Source organism: Protopterus annectens, chromosome 3.part0 (assembly GCF_019279795.1).
Source record: "Protopterus annectens isolate FY-2018-M chromosome 3.part0, PAN1.0, whole genome shotgun sequence".
NCBI classification, from domain to species: Eukaryota; Metazoa; Chordata; order Ceratodontiformes; family Protopteridae; genus Protopterus; species Protopterus annectens.
This window is the reverse complement of record NC_056731.1, coordinates 647,911,133-647,935,068: the sequence shown is the minus strand read 5'-3', so window position 1 is coordinate 647,935,068 and position 23,936 is coordinate 647,911,133. Positions and strand designations below refer to the sequence as shown.

The window sequence follows — 23,936 nt, the reverse complement described above, 5'->3', positions numbered from 1 at the left end:
AGTCTTTCCACTTTGTTTTGTGGATTTGGATAAAAGGTAGGTAAGTGGACAGTCTGATTCAAAGCTACACTGGATACTACCTTTGGCATAAAGGTAGGGTTGGTTCGTAAGGAAACTCTGTCCTGATGGAAAATGATGAATGGTTGCACAACCATGAGGGCCTGTAGCTCCGAAACCCTGCGTGCTGAGGTGATAGCCAGAAGAAAGGCTGTTTTCCATGACAAGTATTGTAGTTCTGTTGAAGAAGCTGGCTCAAAGGGGGGAAGGGTCAGCTTTTCCAATACGAAGTTGAGGTCCCAAGCAGGGACTGGTGGTTTCCTTGGGGGTTTTATATTTTTTGCCCCTCTGAGGATCTGCCTTAAGAGAGGATGTGAGAATAAAGGAGGATCTGTGTTGTATTGTGCAGAAATGGCTGAAGCGTGGATCTTGATGGAGGAGAAGGAAAATCCACTATTTAACATCTCAGCTAGGTACTGTAAAATTTGAGGTATATTTATTACCCAAGGATTCTGGCCCTTTTCTTGATTCCAGGCACAAAATCGTTTCCATTTGGCGGAGTAGGCTTTTCTAGTAGAAGGTCTTCTGGCCTCCAAGATGACATCCTGCACCTCCTTGGAGAGGAGAGTCTGTTGGGAAATTAAGGAATTCTCCATGCAGCTAGATTTAGGGTTTTGAGCTGGCTGTGAAGGGTTTTGTAGTTGTGCTGGGACAACAGAAGAGGGACTAGAGGTAGGATCCATGGTGGGGAATGTGTCAGGCTCTTCAGGAGCGGATACCAGTGCTGTCTTGGCCAGTCTGGAGCAATGAGAATCATTTGCGGCCTCTCTGCTCTGGCTTTTAATAGAACTTTGGTCAGTAGAGGAAGAGGCGGGAAGGCATAAACTGTCAATGTTGTCCAATTGAAAGAGAGTGCGTCCACATTCCAGGCCTTTAGGTCCTTGAACAAAATTTTTTCAACTGGTAATTTCTGTGGGTAGCAAATAGATCTATGTCTGGCTGTCCCCATGCCTGAGTTATCTTTGTGAAAACTTGAGGATGCAACTTCCATTTGTGTGGATCTGTCATATTTCTGCTTAGGTTGTCTGCCAGTGTGTTTTCCTTCCCTGGCAGGAATTGTGCCTGTAGTTGAATTTGCAATTTCAGTGCTGTGTTCCATAGGGTCATGGCTTACCTGCACAGGGGGTATGAATGAGTTCCCCCTGCTTGTTTATGTACCACATCACTGTGGTGTTGTCTGTCCTTATCAATAGCTGGCCTGGATGCAGTAGGTCTTTGAAGGTCATAAGAGCATTTTGCACGGCTAGCATCTCCTTTTGGTTGATGTGTAGGTGCTTCTCTTTTTGGGACCATTTTCCCTGAATGCACTGATCTGCTATGTGTGCTCCCCAGGCGTAGTCTGAGGCGTCTGTTGTGATGATTTGAGTTGCTTGAGGTACACAGAAAGGGAGACCTGTGTTTCTTTGGCATGCTTGAGCCCACCACAAAAATTCCTTTTGAAGGCATGGAATGAGTGGTATAATTGTTTCCAAGCTGTGGCTGTGTTGAGACCATAAGTTTTTTAGGTACCACTGAAGTTTCCTCATATGCAGCTTTGCACATGGGATTAGTAGGATGCAAGATGCCATGAATCCCAGAGCCTGCAGGACTTTCCTTGCAGTTAGCCTGGTGAAAGTTGCCATTTTGCTGAAGTATTGAGACAGTTGCCCTTGTTTGTCTGGCGTGAGGTAGGCCATCTGGGTGGATGTATCCAAGCTGGCACCCAGGAAAATTATTTGTTGAGAGGGTATTAGTTTTGATTTCTTTTTGTTGACTGTGTATCCCAGGAAGTTCAACAGTTTTATTACAAATGCCAGGTGCTGCAGTAGTATGTCCTTGCTGTCCGCTTGGATCAGGCAGTCATCCAGATATGGGTAGATTTGTATTCCTTGTAGTCTGCAGAAGGTGATTACTGATGCCAGGCATTTCGTAAACATTCTGGGCACAGTAGATAAGCCAAAGGGTAATGCAGAGAATTGGTAATGGGTTGAACCTGCAAGAAATCTGAGGTATCTTCTGCAATCTTGTCTGATAGGGACATGCAGGTATGCCTCCTTGAGGTCCAATGTTACCAGCCAAGACTCCTTGCCCAGCATGGGAAGAAGCTGCTGTAATGTGAGCATCTTGAATTTTGGCACCTGTAGATATGTGTTTAGGATGGATAGGTCTAAGATAGGTCTCCAATCTTTGTCTTTCCTTGGTACCAGGAATAGTCTGGAATAAAAACCTTGACCTTGTTCTTTTGCAGGTACCTCTTGAATTGCTTTCATGTCCATGAGAGTGGAAATTTGTCTTTGTGCCTCTGCCCTTTGATTTTGTGGCAGGTTTGGCATGCCTCTCATTTTTGGAAGGGTGTGAAAGTGGAACCTATAGCCTCTGTCTATAATGTCCAGAATCCATTTGTCTTTTGTAACAATATGCCAATTTTTTGAGAATAATGCCAGTTTTCCACCCAAAGGTGCTGCCATTAAAGCTTTGCTTGGCAGGTATAGGGGGAAGTTATTGTGTCTGTTTTCTAAATGACTGTGATCTATCTTCTCCACCTCTTGAGGTTGGTGCTTGCCACTGTCTTGCTCTGTAAGATCCTTGAGGTTGCCCTCTACCCCTTGGGCATCTGTATCTGCCCCTTTGAGGTCTGTCCGTGGCAGGAAAGGACCAATTTTTTGAAGGCCAGTTTCTGTTGAAACATGGAGGCTGTACCTGCAGGAAATCTTTCACTGTTTGCATTGATTTCGCTTTTTCCTCCATTTTCTTTAGTACCTCCTCAGCTCTAACACCAAACAATACATCTTTTTGAAGTGGTGCATCTAATAATTCTGCTTTGACATGATCTGGTAAGGTTTGCTCTTTGAGCCAAGCATGTCTACGTATAACAGATCCCGTAACAGCAGCTCTACATGAGGCCTCTAAAGCATCAAAACCACACTGCAAGGTATGTTTATCCACTTGCTCTGCACCATGCAACACATCCTGCAACTCTTTCAAATCTGGTTGTTCTGGTTGTGTCATTTTGCTGAGATAACAAAAACTGTTGATACTTTAACATATGGAATTGACAGTTTAATGCCCTCATGGTTAAAGTGGCCGAGGTATACACCTTTTTCCCCACCTTTCTAATGCTCTGGAATCTCTCTCTGAAGGTAATGGGTTTTTAGCAGTAGAGGCCTTAATTCCCTTGGGACCCTGAGAAATAGTTTCTGGGTCAGCAGTATGGCTTTTATATAGGAACTGGTGAGAATCAGGAACCCGGTAATACCCGCCTGGTTTAGCAGGAGCTGGAGGTAAAGAATCTGGATTAAGGCTGGCTTCTGTGTACACATCATCCAAAATATCTAAAACAGGAGGGATAGCCAGGGGCCTATGCTGGGGGAGCAGTAGAAATTCCCTGAGCCTTTTCTTGGAATCTGAGTAATCTTGGCCTTCCCAGTGAAAGTATTCCCTCAATGTATGCAGGGTTTCCCCAAAAGAGTAGTCCTCAGGGGGGAGACCGAGGAAATAGACTCCTCAGCATCAGAGTCTTCGAAAGGGGAATAGGCGTAATCCTGGTCCTCAGAGTGTTCTGAGGTAATAGAAGCTTGATCTGAGGAAGGGTAGTCTTCCTCTAATCTGGGTCTTTTGTCAGAGGGGGGTTGAGAACCCCTGATAAGAGTAATCAAATCCTCAGCCATTTTAAGCATCTGCTTTTTAGGCATGGGGCCTTGAGAGGAGGTCTGAGGACCCTGTTTTTTGGTTTTCATGGGTGCTTCAGACTTAGTGAAAGATTTAATAGAGAAGGAGGAAGGCCTGAAGACGCCTTCAGAAATGGCAGGCCTGTCTAAATTCTGAGTTTCCCCGCCAAGAGTGGCGTCAGTATTTGCAGTAGGAATGGGGACCGAGGAGCCTGCGACCTCGGGTACTGAAGTCACCGGTAATGTAGTTTCATCGGTACTCAGGGGCTGCGTAGGCGCCTCGCTGAGAACCAGAGAACTGGTAGTCGGCCTGAGCGTGGTCTCAGTAGTCGGTGCGGACCTCGGATGTCGGACCTTATCTTTGCGTCTTTTGCTCAAAACTGGAGTTGGAGTATCCGACGACATGATATAATTAAATTTTTTGCCAAAATAATGAAGGGCGAACTCTGCCCAGCACTTAATAGTGCGCTTGTTGAATCTAGCACAAAAACGGCAGGCCGAGACGTAGTGGTCTGGGCCTAAGCAAGGTATACAGAAAGAGTGGAAATCCTTATGCGGTATTTGCTTCCCACATGAAATGTAATTATTAACTTTGTCTGACATCGGTCTGAGGCAAGAAAAGTTTCCCCAATGGGGTACTTAGCTTTAAAGAAGACTTCGGCTGAAATACTTTCGTAAATCTCAGGAGCTGGCCGACCGGCACTTGCAAACTGCTTCTGCTTTGTGCACCGTGCGGCAAGAATGACTGAAGAAAATGGCGTTGGCTGCCTCTTTTGTACCCCTGCCGCACTGACGTCAGGGAAGAAGCGACGACAACCGACGCCGGACCTAGACTTTGGAATTCGGCCGACCGAGGACCCGCCTGATGGCAGGATAACCCATCTGTAATGACTGCAGCTGTATGCACGATGAACATCGACTCAATGAAAAGCATAAACGCAGAAAATCTCCTACACGATTTTAGTCACAGTAGCTGTATCTTCTTCAGATAGTGACATTACTTAATCAGTCTTTAGTTGAACACATTAGTTTCCCGCTAAAAAACATTCCAACCTATCTGGCTTAAACAAAACCATTTGAATGAAATTCACAATTACCTCGTTAAAATTTTAAAGCTCCCTTAGCTTACATACCAAAAAAAACGTTTATATATATAGTCTTAAATAAACATTAAAAACTTGTCCCTATTAAAAATTTAATTTCAATGATACATTGTTAAAAACTTGTTAAAAACATGTTGAATAACATAGTTTAAAAAACATAATATATTAATTTAAAATATGCATTTGCTGTGTTACATTAAGAAGTGTTCAAGCTCCCTCTTGTGGCCAAACATATGCACCACTATTAAACACATTGAAAAGAAAGAAATAGAAAAGGTATTCTAACATTTTTTTCTTTTATAATTTAGCAGCTCTCATTTTTAACAAGGATTTAATAGAAATGGTCTCATTTAGGCCAGGGGGAGATGCTGCCTCCAGTGTCAATTGCCACCACATTTCTTTGTATTCAATCCTCTCCTCCCAAAGGCCCCCTCTGATGTTTTTTTTCACCTCCTCAAGGACAAAAAAAGAGAATTTTGCCTCTCTACATTCCATGCTGTTTGTACATAGCATTGGTTTCTTTCTTATTCTTGATGTCATTTAAATGTTCGTAGATCCTTCTTTTTAGTTTTCTTTCTGTTTTTCCTACATAGAAGGACCTACAAACCTCACATGTAACCAAATAAACCAATCCAAAAGATTCGCAATTAAAAAATCCCTTAATTGTCAGTAATCTACCGCTACTACTTAAATAAATATTTATTACATATTTGCACTGACTACACTGTCCACATCTAAAAGTGCCTATTCTTTGTTTGTTGTTGTTTTCTATAACGTTCTCTAGCAAGTTTTTTAGATTTACTGAATTACTATACACAAATCTTATATCACTCGATGGAAGTCCATTTAGGTCTGTGATACTTACAAACCTTGACCATTCTTTTTCAATAATTTTCCTAATGTGTGGGGTACTCGCATTAAATTCCAAAACCATGGCACGGTTGAAATCTTTAGTGTGTTGATTTCCATTATCAAATTCTTTAGTGTTATTTTTGTCATTCGTGTTCCCTAAAATCGGTTTAAAGTGTGAGTCCCTTTTTAAGCTCACTTCTTTCCTCAACTCTTCCATCATTTCCTCAGGGTAACCTCTTTCCCTAAACATCTTGGTGAGGAAATCTATCTCATTATTAAATTCACATTCCTCTGATGTCATTCGGCTTCCTCTGACAAATTGCCCTTTCACTATGTTTGCCTTACAGTGAAACGGTTGGGCACTATTAAAGTGTAAAAAAGAATTTGTGTATGTATTTTTTCTGAATACCTTTGAATGGAAACACCCTTCCTTTTTGTATATTTCTAGGTCTAGGTATTGAAGGGTGTCATTCTTTATATTCCATGTGAAATCAAGAAAAGTTGTGGAATTTTTCATCATTTCCATGAATTCTGCAATGACATCAGTATCTCCTATCCAGAAAATACATATGTCATCCAGAAAACACTTGCAAAGATGCCAGCAGGTGTTGAAAGGGGAGTTCAGAATGAATTTCTCCTCCCATGTAGCCAGTACAAGGTTAGCATACGTGGGGGCGCAAGCCGCCCCCATTGCTACTCCCTTAATCTGGTGGTAAAATTCTCCATGAAAAAACATAGTTGTGCTTCAATACTATGTCCATAAGCTGTAAACATGTCAACCTTTCTTCATTGTTAATTTCAGTATCCTCATATAGTATTTCTTCTAACATTTTTAACCCTTCTAAATGTGGAATACTAGAAAAGAGATTTATTACATCAATAGTAATAATAGTATTTGAAACTTCAAAATTCCTATCTATTTCCTTTAACAGGTCCCAAGAATCCTTAAGAATATTTTTCCTTTTAAGCCATATTTTCTTCAGTTTCTTGTCAAAGTATTTGGCTAAAGGTAAAGTCTTGGAACCGTCTGCAGAAACTATTAATCTCAGTGGGGGATTTCTCTCATTTTTGTGAGTCTTAGGTATTTCAAACACTGATGGAATTCTAGGTTTCCCTACTGTTAAGTAACCATGTGTTTTTGATCTATTAGTCCTTCCAACAAAAGGTCCTTCAAAACAATATCTATTTTGCTATAACCAATATTAATTTCATTTCTTGACACAATAGCTTATCTCGTAGTGTCCTTTAACATGTCATTCATTTTCCCTTCATATGACATGTTGTCCATAAGCACCATTCCACCCCCCTTACCGGGTTTCATAACCCTTGTTTCTTTGTCCTTTCTTAAGTTGTTTAATATTGTTTTTCTTTTTCACTTAAATTTCCTTTGAAGTGAATGTGCTGATACTTTTCCCCGATTTCTTTCCCTATAACTTTTTCCAAATTTCTTAATTGGGGATGTAATGGGGGGGGTTAGTAATGCTTCGTTTATGTAATTCATTTAAGTTAGTATTATTGTCATGATTAACAAGCAAACCTAAATTAATTTTCCTAAAAAAAAGTTTTAAGATCCATAAGTGTCCTTGTCACATCTCCTTTTTTCCTAGGAATATATCTGAGCCCTTTGGAAAATAAAGTAAAATGTTCTTGTTCCAATTTTAAAGAGCTGAAATTATAGATAGTAAAATTGCAGAAAGAACTTTTGTATTCTCCTATTTCATTCACCATATGTGCAGAGGTGTGGGGGGGGACTTGTATATGCTCTTCTCCATTTAATATCTGTCCTTCTTCCCACCTCTCCATTGAAAAATTCTGATTCTGGTTATAACTCCGTTTGTAATTTGGGTGTTGATAAATGTACTGTTATTATTACTTGTAAAAACAGAAAACTTGATAGGAAGGAAAATTTAGAAGAACGGTGTTACCCAAAACCTAGAGGTAGTACTTATAATGGGAGAAATGAGGGGAGATCTGGTAATACAGTTCGGGACTATGTTTCAAATAACGGTTTTGTGGAAATCAATGACCTTGACATAAATGAACATTCTTTAAACTATCAAGACCCTTTGGAATACCCCCCCCCCCCCACAAAGGTCAGAAAGACTGATGAACAAGCAGCCCTAGACGTGCAACTACAATTATGGGGGGGGGGGGCCAAAGGAGGAGGACCTAGCTACGAATGCTTCACATACTGATACTATTACTACACATGATTTTAGATCTATGTTGAATGGCTACAGTATTTTCAACTACAGTGACACTGAGGTTAAGCAAGGACATTTTGTCTTTACTAAGGGGATTTAATTTTATTCCCAGATGAAAATGCAACATCAGTAAATTAATCATTGATTTGAAGTTATTTCTTAGGAAAAAGAATCTTGAATTGCTGTTGGGATTTAATTATAAGACAGTAAATAATGACCTTAGAAAAAAAAATGCATATACAACCCTCCCCCACCCTCAGCTAAAGAACTTTGAAATTGTAGTCGAAAATTAACTTAGAAAGGATGTTTTGGGTAATACATTTTTGTCCAATTTAACACCCGAGGAAAGAAAAGCGATGGATAACCTTAAGAGAAACCATACTGTTATGGTTATGAGACCCGACAAGGGTGGAGGCACGGTCTTAATGAATAAGATTGACTATGATGTTAGAATGTTAAATTTGCTCGGTGACACTGACAGATATTCCAGGGTCTCCCTAAATGAAATTAATGTAGCCTACCGTAACATTTATATTACATTAAATGATTTATTACTTGAAAATTTCATTGACCAACAAGACTTCAACTTCCTTCACAACAGTAAACCTAGAGTGGCAGCAATTTCTGGTACCCCTAAAGTCCATAAAAATGTAATGGACCCCCCCCTTTACATCCTATTGTTGCAGGTGAGGGGATCCATCACAGCTCCTCTAGCCAAGTTTTTGGATGTAAAACTGAAAAGTATACCTTCAGAGATTTCAACATCCTTAAGGACTCTTGGCATTTTTTACAAAGTGTGAAACAGCAACATTTTAGTGAATCATTGAGATTTTTGACCATTGACGTTATTGATTTATTTACTTGCATCCCACATACAATTAGGATTGCAATGGTTTGAGAAAGCTTTAAGATTGTTTGGGCATTTGTCAAATAGGGAGGTTCACACTTATTTAACGTTGATGGAATTAGTGTTAAAAAAACAACCATATTTTCTTTGAAGGTGAATTTTTCCATCATATCTCTGGTGTCACTATGGGGGCACACTGTGCCCCATTACATGCAAATTTGATTTTGATGTACTGGGAATATTTACACATTTTTAATACACCATACAAGGAGTGTTGGATGCTCTATAAATGCTTTTTAGATTATATAATAATTTTTTGGATAAACACGGAAGATAAATTGAAAGAATTTTTAGAATATATCTCTGGTACTACTTCATTTTTACAGTTTACACATCAACATGACATCAATAAAGTAAACTATTTAGATGTTACAGCTAAGAAATTTGAAGTCCAGAATATATAGAAAATCTACCTATTCAAATTATCTTCTTCACTTTACTAGCTCACATCCCTACCATCAAAAGGTTGGAGTTGTTAAGGGACAGTTTGTCCGTATTTGTAGGATGTGTTCAAATGACGTTGAACTTTTTGATGAGAGCAGATTTTTATCTAACATGTTCTTTGACTGGGGATACCCCATTGGGATGGTGAAAAGGTGTTTGACGAAGTTGTGGCTGGTAGGCAGAGTAGATTCAAGCCCATTTTTAGGTGAGGATCCTATTACTGTGAGTACTAAAACGGATACACATGGTGACGTTAAATATACTGATACAGAACCATCTTTTGTAAAAGCTTTCATCACTGAATTTAATGGGGATTCTAGGATAATTAGAGATATTTTAGAAAAAGAATGGTACAAATTTTCCCAATTATTGGATTTGAGTCCCATTTTTGATACTCCTTTTAAAATAATTTACAGTAAGGGTCCAAATGTAAAAGACTACCTTGAGCGTACTGGTACAATCAACACAAACACCAGAACTACTGGTACCTTTAAGTGTGGGGCTTGTCCCCAGTCTAGATATATTGTCAAGAGGGAAATATTGTTCTTATCAGCTAGAGATCTGTATTTTTCTAGCAACATGCGTAGTTCATGTGACTCCATTTGCCTGGTATACATTGCTTTGTGTAGTCAATGTACTGCCTTCTACACAGGGAAAACTGAGAGAAAATTAAAGAAGAGAATGTATGCACATATGAATGACATTCGTATTAAGAACACCAAGAGCATTCTTTACAAACACACTCTCACCTGTGTAGGAGCCACTTTTTCATTTTTTTGTGATAGAAGAAATTGCTAAGGGCCTGAGAGGAGGACCTTGGGAAACTACAGTCGAGTATAGGGAAGTATACTGGCAAATTTTGCTGGAGGCTAACAAACATCCTGGCTTAAATGAGGTTATTTCCCTAGCTCCAGTTTTAAAACTACATGCTGCTAGTTTATAATACAATTAATACATTAATAAGAACATATTCAGCTATTTTACACAAGATATTTTACTTTTCCAAGAATTTTTCCTTTAAATGACCACTAGAGGGTGCTTTGACTTTGAGAAGTTTTAATGTTTGATTTTAATTATACATTTACAGATTTTTATCACAACTTTAAGTACAAAATATTTTATTGCAACACTATGGTTATTTATGTTTCAGTTTTTGACAAATAAGTATGTGTTTATATATGTTTACATATCTTTTTACATTTTTTACACTTTGTTATAATTAAATATTTTAATCAGTAGCACTGTGATTGGAGGGATACAGTCCATTCAGAAGTATTGAAACTATTTTGTGAGGGTTACACTCATTTATGCATCTGAGGAAGTCTGTAAAGACAAAAACGTACTTTGTAATGCAAGCGTTTGTGTTCTACTTCGAGGTGTTCTCTCTCTGAATAAATCAGTGTGCTGTACTCCGTTGGGCATTTTGTGCTGTTTTCTTTATGATTTTGGTTTACACTTACAGCACTTCCTTCCGTTCCTTCTGATCTCAATATAATATTAGATGAGAGATACTGTCTGCTTGATTTGGTGGTATCTCAGCTTGAAATACACACCACCATGGCAGCTATGAAGTACAGTATAGGATTTATTTAGTCTGGTGGTTAGTGACTTGTTAACAAGTTGCTTCTTGTTCTAAGGGTACAAGGTTTGAACGTTTCCATCTTCATTTGCCTACTGCGTGATCTTTAGCAAGTCATGTAACTAGACAGTGCTTTGATAGAAATGGGAATTTGGGTTGGGCTCCTTAACAGTCTCCTGGAACTAACTATGAGCCTATGAACTATGGAACATAGCCTAATGTCCCAAGGTCACACAGACCTTACCTGCTCAATCTGCTACCACTTTGTTTCCTATCAAAATAAATAAAAAACAAAGTACTAACTGAAACTCACTATGCTTCTTGACTAGTTTTAAGAACCCTCTTCCCACTGCCGACATGCAACAACCAAGGATGCATCTTGTCAGGCTTTTCTACACTAAATAGAGTTAAAAAGCACAATACCAATTAGCTAATACAATGAAAATAAGTATCACAGAAAATTACCATATTTTGCTGTTCAAATTCATAAAAAATTATAATGAACCACAAACAGAACCAGTCCTGTAACACAAATCCAAATACCACACTAGGACAGAATATTTAGCGCTTTCATCCACTTTTTATTGCGTGAACTTCTTCAGAAAAAAACAATTTGCCCTACCCAAACTTCCTTTTTATACGTTGTCTCTAATAACATACAGGAAATTACATCAAATAAATTTAAAATAAAAAAATATTTTCTGCATAAATAAATAAATGCATGTATATGTCTGATTGTATACAATACATTTCTTTCTGTTTTTTTTGCAGTTAAAAATATTTTATACAGATAAATGTAAAAATATGTACATATATGAATTCATCTATATAATAAAAAGCATTTTAAATTTATTGATTCATTCAGTTCATTACCAACTCTTCTTTTGTGACTCTTGGTCATCCAAACAAAACTTTTTGGGCAAAAAACTATTACAAATTGTAATAGTGAATATGTTGTATACATTGCTACATGTATGTCCTGCGAAAGTTACTACATCGGAAAAACTGTAAGAAGTTTAAAACGCAGGATATACAAGCACAATTTGGCTATTAAAAATAAGGACAAAACAAACTCTCTCGCTAGACATGCGCTCATTTGTCCTGATTTAAAAAAAAAAATTATTATTTGTTTTAGAGAAGATGGACAAGGTTTTGTTTGAAGGTGATCTTAACAACATTTTAGAGTGTAAAGAAGCATTTTGGCAGTTGTATTTAGGTGCAGATAGTGCACCCAGACTAAATGGATCGATACATTTAAAATGCTTTTTATTATATAGATGAATTCATATATATACATATTTTTACATTTATCTGTATAAAATATTTTTTAACTACAAAAAAAAAAAAAAAAAACAGAAAGAAATGTATTTTATACAAAGACATATAGATGCATTTATTTATTTATTTATGCAGAAAATAATTTTTTTATTTCAAATTTATTTTATGTCATTTCCTGTATTAGAGACAAGGAATAAAAAGGAAGTTTGGGTAGAGCAAATTGTTTTTTCTGAAGAAGTTCATGCAATAAAAAGTGGATGAAAGTGCTAAATATACTGTCCTAGTGTGGTATTTGGATTTGTGTTACAGGACTGGTTCTGTTTGTGGTTCATTTTGAGTTTTAAAAGTTTTTTCAAAAAATGATAATGGTTTTATGTCCCAAATCATACTGTGAAAATAAAATATCACATTTCTACATTTAGAACTATTTCAAAACTGTTATGCCGGAGACCTTAATTTGCAGTGAAAAACCTCACAACATGTAAAAGTCAAACAAATAATTATCATAGCTTTTACAAATCCAAATGTATTAACAACTACTATTCTTCTTTCGGCTTTTCCCGGTAAGGGGTCGCCACAGCGGATCATCTGTCCGCTCATGATTGGCAGCGGAGTTTTACGGTGTTGAGTTGCCAGCCCCGCACCCACCCTTCCACAGAAGGCACACGCACGCACACACTCGCACCTAAGGCCAATTTAGAGTGTCCAATCGACCTACTGCATGTCTTTGGGATGTGGGAGGAAACCGGAGTACCGGAGGAAACCCATGCGACCACAGGGAGGACATGCAAACTCTGCACAGAATTCACCCCAGCCGAGAATCGAACCAGAGAACCTCTTGCTGTGAGGCAGCAACGCTAACCGCTGCACCACCATGGCTGCCCATATTAACAACTACTATAAAAGGCTGAATTAAAAGAAATAACATTCTAAATTAGATATGCTGTCGAATGAAATGTCAGGACTCACAATGCTGAGTTCCCAAAACACAGGAAAAAAAAAAGACTGAAAATATAGGAGAAGGAAGAATACTGAACATCGGTCTTCACTTTTAAACTTGGTTTTCGCAGGGGGAAAGCTTTCTTGCATCCCTGATGTGGGTGGGGCAAGTCTCCCACCAAATTCCCAAACTTGTATATACCAACTTTGAGATCGCCTTGCCTCAGAGCAAAGGGAATATTATGAGAAATGGAAGTCCAGAGTATTGGTAAGACAGTCTCCACATACCAGGACTCAGCATTACAAGTCCTGACATTTCAAATGGATACAAATTACATGTTAACCATTTACATTCACCATGACTTAAAAACAAAACATTCAAAATATGCATAGTAGCTAAGGAGTCACATGACTAAAGGAACCAAGTATCTGTCAAGTCCCGACCAACTAACAGAACAATGTAGCACATTTTAAAGACAAATGCACTTTAAAATGGTCCTTATAATACTGAAGCAAAATTTAGAAAGTGCATAATGAAAATTATTACATCATCAAACTAGTACGCAAGACATTTTAAGTTAGAATTTCAGGGAGAAAAAAACAAAATTTAAACAAGTTTCCAACTCTTCCCTAAAATCACAAGAAGATAATTTAGTTTAACACAACAGGCCAGAGGTGTGTCCAACATCTTCATATAAACTGCACAAAAATGGCTACATTTACAACATGCTAATTTGTTAAAGCTACAAGCTAGTTTGAAAATAAAATATAAAAAAAATTAAGATGGCTAAAACTACTCTGAAGTGTACTGGGTTAAAGGTTATAGAAAAGCAAGCTTGCTTCTAAGCCAAAAAGGAAAGCGTTTAACTCAAAGCCAGTCATGCAATATTAAGAGAAAAAAAAACACATATTAAATAGCTCTGCAATATCAGAAGAAAAACTAATGTTAACAGGATTAGCCCCACACAGTCATCCAAAGCCTTCTTTCTTTTTGACTTTTGCTTAGTGGAAGTGCCATATTTGTACCAATAAAAACATATCAGCTTAGGAGGCAATTCATTATTTCTCTAATGGGACTAGCCATACTACAGTGAGCAGAAATAAACCTCAAGCTGTTGTTAGTGCAGTGCACATTCAACCAGCAGTGCACCTGAGTGGATATTATTTGGCTGCCTAAAACTTCCTTCTCAAAGTTGGACTATGGCCACTACCAACTTTAGCAGAGTTTTTATCAATAATTGTTAGAGCAGTACAACACCAAACAGCCAAAAGGTTATGGCTAAATGGCCTCTACACACTAGACATAATTTTGTATGCCTTACCTCTGCAGCTGGAAATACATAAAGTTCAAAATACTAATGTTTTTGCAGTTAGTATTTTTTAAGATAGAAAAGAACCAAATCCAAAATCCAAACTTATACCACTGTTGAAATAGAAAGGAGAGTGATTAAATAAAATTGGGCAAGCTCTTGGAATCAGAATTTGTGGTCCAGTCTACCGGCTTAGCTCGTCTTTTGCCACTTTTCGTCTTTTCATTTTTTAAGATAGAACTAATTTTAAATTTATCAAATACTGACACTTTCTTAAATAGAATTAGCTCCATTTTTTTCTGCAAACATTCAGAACTAATTTATCTGTGTTTCAAACACTTTTAAGCACCTGGTTATGTGCATCCCTTGTCCACTCTGGCTAGCAAATTAGTGATGCACGTTAATTATTCGTTGCACTGGCTGCAAGTCAGGAAAAGAGGTATCATTACAAATAAAACTACCTGGTGTTATACTTTAACCTCCATTTTAACATAACACTGTCATTTCTGAATTACCTTGTTTGTTATCCACTCTCTTCCATACTGATAAACATTGTTAGCAGCTGAATTTAGAGCTTTTTGTACTACTTGGGCTTCAGGCAACCAGCTAAAACAAAAGGGAAAAAAAATAAACACTTTAAGCAAAACTGTACTTTAAACTTTTGACATGCACATAAATATTTTCCCATTTGTTCTCTAATCTTCTTTTCAAAATGTTATGCTCAGCCAACAGAAGCCCAGCTTAAAAGTAGGTCTTAGACAAGAGTTCCCACCAAAAAGTTCATACATTGGGAATGCTACTGTTAACAGAATTCTACACTTTTAGTCTAAATGACCACTGCGACAGTTTGTGTCTGAACTGACAGGACATTCTTGTTGGCATCAACAAGGAAGAAGGTGCTGTCCTGTTTCTCCACCAGCAGATGTCATAAAATACCTCTCAACTGTCCAGATTTTTGCAGAATATCCAGATATGTGCTTCATATTTTTGGTTTGCTTCTCATAAAATTTGCGGTTTTCTGACAAATCACTGAAGACTGAAGTACTAAATAATGAGAGACATTTGACTTTCAGACTTCATGTCCTTCAGAAAATCCATGCAGATGCAAAATCTGTTATTCCAACAAATTTTTTAAATAGATAAAAGCAATATTTAAAAACTGTCCCTATTTTGAGGCCTTTGTTCCCCTAAGATTTATTGAGCTAAGAGGTAGCCCATAATCTACTCAGACATATGTTAATGGGAAATTAAAAATAAAAATAAAAAAGAGAAGAGTGGATTGCGGTCTATTCTTTGTATAGTGCTGCTTCAGATACAGTTTTTTATCCGAACAGCTTGTGCTCTTGTATTGCTGAAGAAAACACAGAAGCTCTTATAATGCAGTTACACAACATATTTAACATAAATGAATGACAGTTACATGCATAACATAAAAAATAGAGATATGACAAATCGTGTCAAAAACTAAACTCATGATATTTACTCCTTCAAAAAACACCACTATAGACAAAAACTCATTCTCCATTACTAGCCTAAACTACCTCTCTCGAGGTATCCCATGCCAAACTTCTAGGTGTCCTCATTGACAAACAGTTTAAGTTTGGTACCCACCTACAAGCTAATGTCAAGAAAACCCACCAGAAACCTGGTATGCTTTACCGCCACAACTGCTACCTCACTCCCTCTACTAAGTTTGTTCTCGCTACCACATACCTCATTCCTTCCCCTCTTATATGGTAACCCACTTCTTACTAATCTTCAATCTTCTCTAAAAACAAAACTCTCTTCCTGTTTGCTACCGGCTACAAATCCTCCACCCACCACAACGCCTTACACAAACTAAATTGGTTAGAACTGCCCAATCATCTTATCTATATTCAACTCACTCATGCTCACAAACTTATCTTCAATCCCTCTCTCTGCCCCTCTCTTGCCTCCTCTCACAAAATGCATCTACCCGACAGACTTCTAAGATCCAATAACCAGAACCTGATTGAACTGCACAAGCCTGCCGCCCACCAGGCAAACATCTACTATCCTTTTCTCTAACACACCTTTGGAATTCTCTGCCACCTCTTACTCGTACCATCCTTAACCACACTACCTTTATGACCTTGCTTCATTCCCATCTCACATCCCTCTGGGAATGCTCCTGTTCTCAACTCACATAACTCCCCTCTGCATTATACCCTGTTTTCTCTCTCTTTCTTGCTCTCTCTTCTCATTCTTCATACTGCAGCAACACTGCCTCTTAACCACCTTTCTCTCTACCTCTTTACTCTTATACTACTACTACTTACTATACCTTCTTTTCTTACTTCTACACTTAACTCTTCTTATCCCCTACCCTACTGTAACTCAGATACAATCTTTTGCCTCTACTGTTATATTTCCATTGTGGAATCGCATGTATTTGTAAATAGTTACTAATGTTTTTCTTAGGTTTTCTTTTTTAAATTTCTACTGTAAACTGTAATTTCTTAGACTAAAATCTTTACTTGGTATTACTTAATGTTAATGACTTGTTTACATTGTATAATGTTTTTATGGAGCTTTCCTACCCTGGCCTCCACTGAAAATGGGTTCTTCTCGGCCCAATGGCCTATCCTGGTAAACAAACTGTAAATAAAATAAAATACAAATAAATATACAAGAATAAAGCCTGTCTTCTCTAACCAACAGAAAGTACAGTTGTGTACACTTACATAAATGTAGATGTTCAAGTATATTCACTGTTTCAGTCATCACACTTGGATTATCTGCCTGCAGGTAGCCCTCAGTCGGCCCGAATACCAGAGTCGTGGGATTTCTGTCTCGGATGCTGTCGCCTCTTCCATGACGTCAAGTCGTCAGGGGTATAAAATATGCAGCCGATGCCATTACATCTGTTTTTCTTGCCCCAAATGTCAGAAGCCCCCAACATAGGAAGTTATTACATGGTGTGAAACACCTCCAGTAAAAAGTAAATACCCCTGCCATAAAAGATGGCCATAAATAGGATAGGTAGAAAGGACAGAGAAAGCCAGGGGGGCTGGACTGCAACAGGGAATACACTCGAACATCTACACTTATGGTAAGTGTACACAACTGTACTATGATCTTCGTGTTTCACTGTTGCAGTCATCACACTTGGGTTGATTCCCAAAGCTGAGGAAGGGTGGAGGCAGTCAAGAAGTGTTAGGGCTGACCAGAAGGCCTTGTAAGACTGCTGAAGCAAATCCAGCTCTGGATATGGAAAAAAATAGGTAAGTGGTAATGTTTGGTGAAGGTGTGTACAGAACTCCGGGTTGCAGCTTCCAGGATGTCCCTGGTAAGGACTCCCCTGAGAAATGCTGTAGAGGCTGAAGTAGCCCTAGTGGAATGTGTTCTGATCCCCTGTGGGGTAGGCTTTCCATGGTGCTTGTAGCAAAAATGGATGCAGTGTGCTATCCATTTGGAAATGGTTTGTTTTGAAATGGCCTTGCCTTCTGCCCCTATAGCTAAGCTGACTACCAGCTGGTCAAATTTTCTGAAAGGTTTAGTCCTGTCAAGGTAGAACCTGAGCTGTCTGTGCACGTCCAAGGAGTTCAGGATCCTTTCCCCTTTATTCTGAGGATTAGGGAAGAAGGTTGGCAAATGGATAGATTGGTTTAGAGCCACACTGGATACCACCTTGGGCATAAAGGATGGGTTAAGCCCTGAGGGAAATCCTGTCAGCATGGAAAATAATGAAGGGTTCCACAGCCATTAGTGCCTGCAACTCAGACACTCTTCTTGCTGAAGTAATGGCTAGAAGCAAGGCTGTTTTCCAAGAGAGGAATTTTAACTTTGCCTGAAGCAGCAGGTTCAAAAGGGGGAAGTGTGAGCTTTTCCAGTACAAAGTTAAGGTCCCAGGCAGGGGTGGGAGCTCTCCTAGGGGGCCTTAAATTGTTAGCCCCTCTCAGGAACTATTTGATGAGAGGGTGAGAAATGAGAGGTGACTCAGTATTATAATGAGCTGAGATGGCAGAGGCATGAATCTTAATGGATGAGAAGGATAGGCCTCTGTGGAGCAGCTCTGTTAGGTAATCAAGGATTTGAGGTAAGGTGGACACGGCTGTGTCCTTTACTTGAGACGGACACCAAGAACAACATCTTTTCCACTTTTCAGCATAGGATTTCCCAGTACTAGGCCTTCTGGCCTTAACGATGACGTCCAGCACCTGCTTGCTGAGGGTTGCTGATGGTGTATTCAGGGGATAAGCCAGGCTGCAAGGTTTAGAGTTTGCAGCTGTGAATGCAAAATCTGTCCCTCCTGCTGAGACAGCAGGGAAGGTGTCTGATGTAGGTGCCAGGGTGGCACTGCTATCAGTGCTGGCATGGCCAGTCTGGGGCAATAAGGATTGCCCTTGGCCTGCCCTGTTTGATCTTGAGTAGTACTTTTGAGAGGAGGGGCGGAGGGGAAAAGGCATAAATGGAGATGTTTTCCCATGAGAAGGACAGGGTATCCACCTTCCAGGCCCTGCTGTGAGGGTTCCTAGTGCAGAATTCGCTCTATTGGTGGTTTTGGGAGGAGGCAAAGAGGTCCACCTCTGGTGTCCCCACTGCTGGATTAGAAGTTTGAATGAGTTGGGTTCCAGTTTCCACTTGTGTGGGTCCAGTATATTTCTGCTTAAGTCGTCTGCCAGTGAATTTTGTTTGCCTGGCAGGAACTGAGCTTGTAGGTGCACTTGGTTGCTCAAGGCTGTGTTCCATAGGGCCATGGCTAACCTGCAGAGTGGGTAGGAATGAGTTCCCCCCTTGCTTGTTTATGTACCACATAACTGTGGTGTTGTCTGTCTTTATCAGGAGCTGTCCTGGAAGGATAAGGTATTTGAAGGCTGAGAGCATTCTGTACAGCTAGCATCTCTTTTTGATTGATATGCAGGAGAATTTGTCCTGGGCTCTATCTGCCTTGAATGCACTTGCCTGCCATGTGAGCCCCCCATGCATGTCTGATGAGTCTGTTGTCAGGGTTTGGGCAGCAAGGGGTTTAGTGAAAGGGAGTTCCTTGTTGCGGTTGCATGCTTCTGCCCACCAAAGAAACTCTGCCCTTAGACAAGGTATGACAGGAATCACTGTTTCCAGGTCTTGAGAATGTTGACACCAGAGACTTTTTAAGTACCACTGAAGTTTCCTCATATGCAGTCTTGCATATGGAATTATCAGAATGCATGAGGCCATGAACCCTATGGCTTGTAGTATTTTCCTTGCAGATAGCTGGGTTTTGGTGGTCAGTAGTTTGTCAAATAAACCTTTTCTGGAGTGAGGAATGCCACCTGGGAAGTTGTGTTCAAGCTTGCTCCTAGGAATACAATTTTTTGACTGGGCACCAGTTGTGATTTCTTTTCGTTGATGGTGTACCCCACTGAAGTTAGGAGCCTTTTACAAATGCCAGGTGCTGAAGTAACAATTCCTGACTGTCCACCTGAATCAGACAATCGTCCAAGTATGGGTAAATTTGAATATTTCTCTGCCTGCAGAATGCAATGGCTGGAGCCAGGCACTTTGTGAATACTCTGGGCGCAGTAGATAAGCCAAAGGGAAGTGCAGAGAACTGATAGTGCGTAGAGCCTGCCCTGAAATGTAGATATTTCCTGCAAGACTCCCTTATGGGGATGTGCAGATAAGCTTCTTTTAAGTCTATGGTGACTAACCAGGCATCCTTGTCTAGCATAGGAAGAAGCTGTTGCAGTGTAAGCATTTTGAATTTTGGGACCACCAGAAAGGTGCTGAGGATTGATAGAGCCAGGACAGGGTGCCAAGAGCTTTCTTTTCTGGGCACCAGGAACAGTCTGGAGTAGAAACCCTGTCTCCTTTGTTCTATTGGAACAGGTTGAATAGCGCTGATACTTGCTTTTGAGCCTCTACCCACTGGTTTGGAGGAAGGTCTGGCAACCTGCTTGGGGTTGGCAGTGAGTGGAAGTAGAATCTGTATCCCTGGGATACAACATTTAGAACCCATCGGTCCTGAGTAATGGACATCCAGTTTCTTGCATGAAGGGCAAGTTTTCGCCTCCTAGGGGTGCAAGCACTTGGGCATGGCTGGGAAGGATAACTGACAAGTCATTGTGAACTTTTTCCATAAGGGGGTGGCTTACTACTCCCTGTTTTTGAGGTGGGAGCACTCCATTGTTTAGATCTCTGCATACCCTGAGACTGTAGTCTTGGTGGTCTGTTCTCCCTGGGTTTGGACTGAGAAGGTCTGGGATGGACGGAAAGGACCAGTTTTTTGAAGGCCAATGCCTACTGAATCTAGGTGGCTGCACCTGTAAGAAATCTTTGACAGTTTGCATAGATTTATCTTTTTTCCTCCATCTTTTTAAAAGCTTCTTCTGCTTTGGTGCCAAACAAACCGTCCTGATTTAATGGAGCATCTAGTAATTTTGCTTTGACATGGTCTGGCAAGACATGTTCCTTCAGCCAAGCATGCCTTCTCAGTACAGACCCAATAACTGCAGTCCTGCAAATGCTTCTAAGGCATCAAAACCACACTGCAAAGTATGTTTACTAACTTGGCTTGCAGAATGCATTAACTCTTGTAAATCTTTATTTTTCTGCACAATCTGGAAAGGAAGTAACACTATGTTTTGTTTAATTAGTTCCATAATATGTTGCTGGTACTTCAACATGTGAAACCGGCAATTCAAAGCCCTAATGGCAAGAGTTGCAGAGGTATATACCTTCTTACCCCATCTGTCTAAAGCTCTTGAATCCATGTCTGAAGGGGTAGGGTTTTGGCTGTAGTAGCCTTAATGCCTTTAGGTCCCTAGAAAATGGTCTCTGGATCAGCAGTAGGATTCGTAAAGAAAGTTGAGAGAGTCAGGTACTCTGTAGTACCTGTCAGGTTTTCTAGGGGCCAGTGGTAGAGTGTCAGGAGTAAGACTGGATTACATGAAAACATCATCTACAATATTCAGGACAAGGGGTATAGCTAGATGCCTGTGCTGAGGCAAATCTAAAAATTCTCCGAGTCTCTTTTTGGACTGAGGATAGTCCTGGCATTCCCAGTGAAAATGCTCTCAAAGTATGCAACCTTTCACCAAAAGAAAAATCCTCTGGAGGGGAGGCAGAGGGAATTGATTCCTCTGCACCTGTATCCTCATAGGTTGACAAGGGTATGTCCTGATAATCAGAACGATCAGAGTCATCGGACTTCTGGTCTGTAGAATCAGAGGGAAATTCAATTCTTTGCCTTTTAGCAGGGGAAGGCTGGCTTCCCCTAATTAAAGTAATAAGGTCTTCAGCCATTCTAAGTATTTGTTTTTGTGGCATGTGAGCTTGAGCATGCACTTTGGTCATCAGTTTTCTAGCCGTAGTGCAAACTCTGGGCATGAGAAACTCGGTAGTTTTAGCTAAAAACAAAGTTGTCTGTTTAATACGAACATCAGTAGGTCGGAAAACACCCTCAGAAGCCAGTGCCTGCACAGCAGCTCTGGACCCATCCAAAGTAGAGACATCCACAGGTTCCATAATCGAAGCAGCATCTTGCGGCATACTGGACTAGGAATGGGTCTCAGCAGAGGCCTGCGAATCTGTAGAAGTGGGTATCAGGGGCTGCAAAGGCACCTCACTAAGTACTGGCGGACTGGTGACTAGCTTAATGGAAGCGTTGTTGGCAGTTTTGGACCTATGCAGTCTGTCTCTGTCTTTATCCTTACATTTTTTCGGAAGATCGGTAGTCGGATGGCTTATCAAAGCCATTTCAGAATACGGAGAATGACAGCGAAAGAATTTAGCGACAAAGATAGCCTGATGAAGAATGGTTCGGGCATTAAAACAAGGCACAAAACCGACAGCAATGGACTTTGTGGTCTGGGCCTAAACAAGTGACGCAGTAAAAATGAAAATCTCTGTGAGGTATTTGCTTTCCACAGGCAAGACAATTGTTAACTTTTTCTGACATCAGTTAGGGCAAGAAAAAAAGATCCCCAACGGGGTACTTAGCTTTAGAAGACTTCAGGTTTGAAACTTGAAAAATGAAAATTTCAGGTAGCGGCCGACCGGCACTTGTGAACCGCTTCTGCTTCGGGCTCCTCCATGGCAAGAAAGACTGATGTAATGGCGTGGGCTGCATGTTTTATACCCCCGACGACCTGACATCATGGAAGAGGCAACAGCATACAACACAGAAATCCCAAGAGACTAGTATTTGGGCTGACTCTGGGCTACCTGCAGGCAGATAACCCAAGTGTGATGACTGCAACAGTGAAACACGAAGAACATCTGATGTTTCAGGAGTCAGGATTGCTCAGCAAATAAAACATTTCCAGGAACTTTCTCCCATTTACTGTTATTCACCAATTTTGCTACATTCTCCAGTTCTTATTACAGCACTGAGCTAAAAGAAGAGTAGAAACAGAAAAAGAGAAGAGAATCTAGACCAGATGGATAGTGAGAGCATATGTTAAAGAAAATGGACCACCTTCTTAAAAATTGATTTCTAAGTGGCCACCTTCCTGGAGATTTATAATGGGCTTGAGTTGCCCTGAAGGGCAACCTGGAAATAATCTTTAGCGTGTACTAACACACAAATGTGATGGAAGACCAAGTTCAAGCTATGCAAAAATCATCAACAGTGGCATTATGGAAACAAACAGTGAAAGGAGCTGCAGCTCTAGCAGAATGAGCCATAGAAATTATATGTAAGGGCTTTCCATGTTTAACATGGTAAAACTAAACACAAACTTACAGACCTTCCTGCCCATGCTGTCCATGTCATACTTGGCAAAGAAAGCAATCAGTTGATTATCTTTGTGAAAAGACCTTGCTCTGTCCACAGAGAATCTACATTGTCTGTGAATATCTATACAATGGAGAGGATAGTTTCCTTGGTGTAGCATAATGTGGAAAAACAAGCAGACTAATATACTGGTTTAAGTTAGAATTCACTGACAATCATGGCATAAAGGCAGGATTAGTCGTAAGTGCCATCCTACCACTGTGAAGCATTAAATTATGGAGGTTTGCAGAAGGAGGCTGGGATTGTGATCTCTTTCTAGAAAAAGTAATGGCCATTAAACGCAGGGTCTTCCAAAGCCAGTAGTCTAACCCTGCAAAGGCAGCTGGTTCAAAATAATGAAGGGTTAGCTTATCTAAAATGAAATAAATATCCCAAAGTGGAAAAGTATCACAAGCATGCTTAAGTTTAAAGGTACCTGGTAAAAAAGGCTTACAGACCTTAAAAGAAGCTTGACATGAAGAACATATTCTCAAATAAATGCAAGTCATAGCAGCCAAGTGAACCTTAATGGAACAAACAGAGTCCAGTGTTAAAATATTTTGAAAAGTAACACAGAACCATAGGAACAGGGACTGAAAAAGGATCTAAGCTTCTGCTAGATACCCAGATAAAAAGAGTTCCACTTATGATATGTTTTCCAAAGAGAAGAATTCTGAGAGAGACCACTTTGTCAAAAAAGGCAAGATTTACTTGGTCCTAAAGAAAGTAGAGAAGCCATGTTGGCAGCCTTAGTGAATGAAGATCTGAGTGGGATTTATGTGATTGATGTAGCAGAAGCATCCTGAAAGCTTGTAAGTGAAGGTGATTTCTCTAGTTAATATGGTCTCAGCAGAGAGAAAGTACAGTTTTGTACCTACCATAAATGTAGATGTCCGA

The 23,936-nt window shown here is 39.8% G+C and overlaps 1 protein-coding gene across 1 annotated transcript in view; it reads right to left on the bottom strand.

Moving 5' to 3' along the window:
- The window catches only part of TMEM245 (transmembrane protein 245), a 1,232,464-nt gene that overhangs the window by 553,564 nt on the left and 654,964 nt on the right, over positions 1-23,936 (bottom strand). The window contains exon 10 of the mRNA XM_044065650.1: positions 14,836-14,926. Within this exon, the coding sequence (XP_043921585.1) occupies positions 14,836-14,926 (91 nt within the window). The remainder of the gene's footprint in view (positions 1-14,835; positions 14,927-23,936) is intronic.